The 6,000-nt window shown below is 48.2% G+C and overlaps 1 protein-coding gene across 3 annotated transcripts in view; it reads right to left on the reverse strand.

Annotated features, from left to right (window-relative positions):
* The window catches only part of SGPL1 (sphingosine-1-phosphate lyase 1), a 57,110-nt gene that overhangs the window by 24,611 nt on the left and 26,499 nt on the right, over window positions 1–6,000 (reverse strand). For all 3 annotated transcript variants that reach the window (XM_081824103.1, XM_081824102.1, XM_006747401.3), the window contains one exon: window positions 3,614–3,681. In XM_081824103.1, the coding sequence (XP_081680229.1) occupies window positions 3,614–3,634 (21 nt within the window). In that variant the 5' untranslated portion in view covers window positions 3,635–3,681. The remainder of the gene's footprint in view (window positions 1–3,613; window positions 3,682–6,000) is intronic.

Here is a 6,000-nt window from a genome sequence, read left to right on the forward strand (position 1 = left end):
TCAACAGATATGGGGACATTCTGGCTGCTCAGCTATTTTCTGGCATGTGCGGCAGGCTCTTAGAAGTCTGAAAAGTCAACTTCCTGTCCCAAAGTCAAAGACACATTCAAGCCTCCCACCCCTTTCCTCTGCCACGTCGACATCGCCCCTGCTTTACTGGGCTTGCACGCGCCACTGTCTGAGTGCAGTATGTGGACGTTATCCGTGTCCTGGCAAGCAGCCAGTGTGTGTGCTAAAGAAACAAAGGTGGAGCCACCAACGGTGGCCAGAAAACAGGCCAAGCAGCAGCAGAAGCATTCTGGTGCTCGTGCAGGTGATGAGCTCCGTCAGCAGACCTGCACGGAGCTCGCCCAGAACGCGGGCAGCCTGCGCGAGTCGCCACGTGCGTGTGCCAGACACCCTGGGGGTACTGGGGAGACCGCATTCAATCCCCTCGGGCTGTCCGCCGCCTGTACTCTTTGACCCTCAAGTGCTAGGGGGGAGCGACGGCCCCTTCTGTACAGTTTACCAACGATGGCTGTTTCTCCGTCGTCCTCCTCCTCACCGCAACAGCCTGTGCTTTTCCCTCCCTCCCTGGGTGCCGAACTACCCCTGTGGGCCAGCAAGACACCGCGAACAGAACACACTAGGCAGTACGAGTGAGAACAACTTCTGTTCTCACGACGCTTCCTTGTAGCAGCAGACACAGAAAATGAAAGTCAGGTAGTGTGGGCGCATGGGTGGCTCAGTCGGTTAGGCGACTGCCTTCGGCTCAGGTCACGATCCTGGAGTCCCGGGATCGAGTCCCACGTCGGGCTCCCTGCTCGGCGGGGACTCTGCTTCTCCCTCTGACCCTCCCCCCTCTCATGTGCTCTCTCATTCTCTCTCTCTCAAATAAATAAATAAAATCTTAAAAAAAAAAAACAAAAGAAAGTCAGGTAGTGGAAAGTACTGGGGGAACAGAACAGAGTTTAAAAACACAACATAACGGGGCCTGGGTGGCTCAGTCGGTTAGGCGACTGCCTTCGGCTCAGGTCGTGATCCTGGAGTCCCAGGATCGAGTCCCCCATCGGGCTCCCTGCTCAGCAGGGAGCCTGCTTCTCCCTCTGACCCTCCCCCCTCTCATGTGCTCTCTGTCTCTCTCATTCTCTCTGTCTCAAATAAATAAATAAAATCTTAAAAAAAAAAAAAAGAAAGTCAGGTAGTGGAAAGTACTGGGGGGAACAGAACAGAGTTTAAAAACACAACAAAACCCAGCAGGGGCCGCTATCTGCACTAAGGGACTGTTGGGGGGTAGCCTGGAAGAGTGGCGTTACAGCGAGACGGTTTCAGCGACCCATCTGTGAAGGTCTGAGGCCCACGATCTGACCCCAAACATTTCGACTTTCCCATCTCTAGCCCTGGAGGATGAGAACACGAGAGGAGCCTGCTAGATGCGGCCCCCAGGGAATCCGCAGGGCAAGCTGCGCCCGCGAACCACGCCTGCAGGTGTCGCAGGCAGGCTCCGGCAGGCAGTGGAGGCCCGCCCCGCGGCAGTGGGAGGCAGTGATGGGCAGGAAAGTATTTTTAAAAGTTGTACGTGGACTATGCTGCCGAAATGGTGAGCACGCAACAGGAACAAACCATGGAAGCCAAGCTTCCGCGCCTAGACTGCTGCTGTAATAAGACAGAAGAGCCACAAAACGATGGTGAGTCGCATCAGAAGGCACACAAGTACCTTTTCCCCCCAGTGCCTGCCTCAGGGCCTCTATCAATCTTGATTTCTTCCCAGCATTTATTTCAAAATGAAATTCTTACGTATTTGTTCGCGGATCTATTTTATGTTGTTCCTAGGAAAACGTAAGCTGCGCAGAGCGGGGATTCGGTCCCCAGCACCCAGAGCGGTACCTGACACGGAGCATGTGCCCACGAACCGTGTGCGGAGTGAGTGAACGTAAGGGAACGAATGAGACAGGGACACACACGCACTCGCTCGAAATAAAGAACTCTTGTCTCTGAGCCTCAAAATCTGCTTCTAAAAAATGACAGGTGATTACATAGTTTCTAAGTGCCTTCCAATTCTGTTATTTTATAAATTTCAGTAAATTTATAAATTTCAGGGTTCTGGAACCCTAGCATTTATTTGTCCCAAAATCTGACACTGAAGGAGAAATGTGTTAAGAAAAAGAGCAGAAAGGGGCGCCTGGGTGGCTCAGTCATTGGGCGTCTGCCTTCGGCTCAGGTCATGATCCCAGGGTCCTGGGATTGAGCCCCGCGTCGGGCTCCCTGCTCAGCGGGAAGCCTGCTTCTCCCTCCTCCACTCCCCCTGCTTGTGTTCCCTCTCTCGCTGTGTCTCTCTGTCAAATAAATAAATAAAATCTTAAAAAAAAAAAAAAAGAGCAGAAAAATACAGGGAATGAAAAGGAGAAATGCTAGTATCCTTTGAGATCCAGTCCACCCTCTATAGCCGCCCTCTCCCTACCCCTTAACTCTAGATCGACTCAGGGAGATTTCATTTTAGGGCTTAAGATGAATTAGGGTCAAATAAAAACCTATCTATTCCCATTCCCCTTTTCCACCCCAGTAACTACTTCTGCTTCCTTATAGGAAATGAACCTGAAAATAAATACACAGTTACGGGAGAGTTAGCCCAGGGGTCTGAATGGATTTGGGTCAAAGGCTAAGGATGACTAACATCTCTTCTGGTTTGGCCAGGAAAGGGGAAAAGGGAAAGGGAATTGAAAGCCAAAAGTGAAAGAAAGCTTGAAGGAAAGCTGAGGGGCAGGCAGGGCACGGGGGGAGCCGGAGACATCAGGGCCAGTGTGCCTTCCTTGCAGCTGGCATGGCGCCTGCCCCATTTATCTCCTTCTGTGATAAAGAGCCGGTGGGAAGGGTACAGAGGTGACTGTCCTATCCTCAGCGTGGGTGAGGGGACAGAGGACACAGTGAAGGGAACATACTATGATGCAGACAGGTACAAAGAGCAAGAGATCAGGGCTCTCTTGAGTTTCTAAACCTGGGATCCGCCAACTACAGCCGACCGAGATCTGGCCCCTGGCCGTTCTGTAAAGCAAGTTTCAGTGGAACACAGCCAGGCTCATCCTTCTACCTCTCTATCACCCTGACAGACATGGTATGGCCTGCAAAGCCTAGAATGTTTCCTATCTGGCCCTTCAGAGAAAGTCTGTCAACCCTGACCTAACCATGTAAGCACCCGACCCCCAGACACTTATCTCAAGTCAGAGCAGCCAAATATTGCTGTAAAGCATCATGCCACTTCGGCCAGCTTTTCTAATCGCAAATTCTGCCTTTAACAGATATCGCCGGTCTCCTTTGGGCAAATATGTTGGAGAAAGGGTTAAGTGAGGTTTCTCAATCTTGACACTTCCAACATCTTGAGCCAGATAATTCTCTACTGGGCCCTGCAGGATGCTTAGCAGCACCCTGGCCGCGATCCACTAAATGCCAACAGCACCCCCCTCTAGTTATGACAACCAAAGGTGTCCTCAAACACTGTCAGATGTTCCTTGGCGGGGGGGTACAAAAATCACCCCTCGTCCTTGGGAATTCGCACTAGGTTCAGTAAATAGAAAGAAAGAGGTCATGACCACGGGGGTGATGGGAGGGCTGGAAGTTATACACAGATTCCACTTACCTTGCGACCAATAATAGGCATCTTCCTGATGAGCTTAAAACATCTCTTTTTAAACCTTGACCATAAGCCTAAAAGAAACAAAGGGTTTTGTTACCTATTCAAATAAATTCCCACGGATAATGTATGAACTACTCAATGTGCCTCCTGCAATCTCACCTGCCTTCTGATCACAAAGGTAGTTTCTTTCTATTTTAAAAAACCTTGAAATTTAAATTGCCAAGTAATATATTTACATGGTTCAAAAATTTAAAAAAATTGGGAGGCCTGGGTAGCTCAGTCAGTTAAGCGTCCGATGCCTGGTTTCTCTGCTCAGGTCATGATCTCAGGGTCCTGGGATCAAGCCCCGAGTCGGACTCCACACTCAGCACAGAATCTGCTTCAGATTCTCTCCCTCCTCCTCTGCTTCTCCCCCTGCTCATGTGTGCACGTGCTCTCTTTTTCTTTCTCTCTCAAATAAATAAAATCTTTAAAAATTTTTTTTAAATTAATAAATAACACACAGAGTTAAGTTTCTCTCTCATCTATTCCCCAGACTTTCATCCTACCCTCAGGTAAACACTACTACTATTCACTTCTAGAAGAGCTATCTAGAATTTCTTTATGCTTATACAAGCAATAATAAAGATAAAATCTTATTTGTCCCACCCACCTCTTAAACAAAAGGTAGCATACTCTAGTACTATACTAGACCTTGATTTTCTACTTAGGCATATTCTCTTAAAGCTCAGTGCTTCCTCATTCATCTTTATTTATTTATTTTTTTTAAGATTTTATTTATTTGAGAGACAGTGCATGAGACGGGGGGGAAGACAGAGGGAGAGGGAGAAACAGACTCCCTGCTGAGCAGGGAGCCTGACACAGGGCTTGATCCCAGGACCCTGGGATCATGACCTGATAGGAAGGGAGACATTTAACCGACTGAGTCACCCAGGCGCCCCCTCATTCATCTTTATAGCTCTAAAGTAGTCCATGATATGGATGTATCATAACTAATTTAACCTGCCCCTTCCTGATGGGACACTTGGGTTATTTCTAGTATGTCCTATTACCAACAACAGTGAAACAATAACCTTGCAGCACATACCACATACCTGATGGCGTGCCTACAGCATGAATTCCCGGAAACAGAATGCTGGGTTAAATGACATATGTATTTCAGAGCTGTTGACCTTCCCAAGGTTTTAGATGCCTAACACCTCTCTTCCCTCCCCGAAAACAAATGACCAAGCCATGCTTTTCTTCAGGATCTATGCTCTAGTCTCTCATCAACACACACCCTGACAACATTTCAACATTTTTTGGGCTTAAAAGGCCTTCAGTATCATGGACACCAATCAGACTCCCTTCTGTCAGGCAGTGCACGGACAAATATGGAATTCTGATCCTCTCCACTGCAATAATTATAAAGACATGGCATCTAAATAGACCATCATAACTTTTAATGAATTTGCATTCAATATAGAAGGCACCACCTACAATCCAAAGGCAACTAAGGATCAAGCATTAATAACTTGCTGAAGGCCACAGATCACATCAGCAACGGAGCAGGGATTTAACTGAGGTCTTAATTTTCCTAGCCCTACACCCCCAGGACTCTATGCTGCTTCAAACCCAGAACAGAAATTCTCAGTTATCCCAAATGAGCCTATAAGGAATCTAGACCTAGCTTCTGTGCAGGCAGGAAATGAATATGACGTTTTACAAAACATTCTAGGAGATGGAGACATTCCAACTTCCCTGGCCAGTGGAGCACTCTCCAACAAGCACAGACTGTGCCCCGTTAGTACCGATTACATGATGCCTTGCATCTTTACTGGCTGCAGCCCTGCCTTTCCCCCTCGCCCACAGTGCCTAGCGCTAGAGTCAATGCTCCGTAATGTCTGGGACAAAACCAGGGAACCGATACCCACACTGAATAAGAAGACAAAGGGATTGGGCGCCTGGGTTGCTCAGTTGGTTAAGCGACTGCCTTCGGCTTAGGTCATGATCCTGGACTCCCAGGATCGAGTCCCGCATTGGGCTCCCTGCTCGGCAGGGAGTCTGCTTCTCCCTCTGACCCTCCCCCCTCTCATGCTCTCTCTCTCTCTCATATAAATAAAAAAAATAAAATCTTTAAAAAAAAAAAAAGAAGACAAAGGGATTGAAATCACTTGTTTGTAGTTACTTTTTATTTAAATTTTCGAGTATTGGGGCGCCTGGGTGGCTCAGCTGGTTAAGCGACTGCCTTCGGCTCAGGTCATGATCCTGGAGTCCCGGGATCGAGTCCCGCATCGGGCTCCCTGCTCGGCAGGGAGTCTGCTTCTCCCTCTGACCCTCCTCCCTCTCATGCTCTCTGTCTCTCATTCTCTCTGTCTCAAATAAATAAATAAAATCTTTAAAAAAAAAAA

The sequence above is a fragment of the Leptonychotes weddellii genome, chromosome 6 (genome assembly GCF_054177405.1).
Source record: "Leptonychotes weddellii isolate Sample4059 chromosome 6, ASM5417740v2, whole genome shotgun sequence".
In the NCBI taxonomy this organism is placed as follows: Eukaryota; Metazoa; Chordata; class Mammalia; order Carnivora; family Phocidae; genus Leptonychotes; species Leptonychotes weddellii.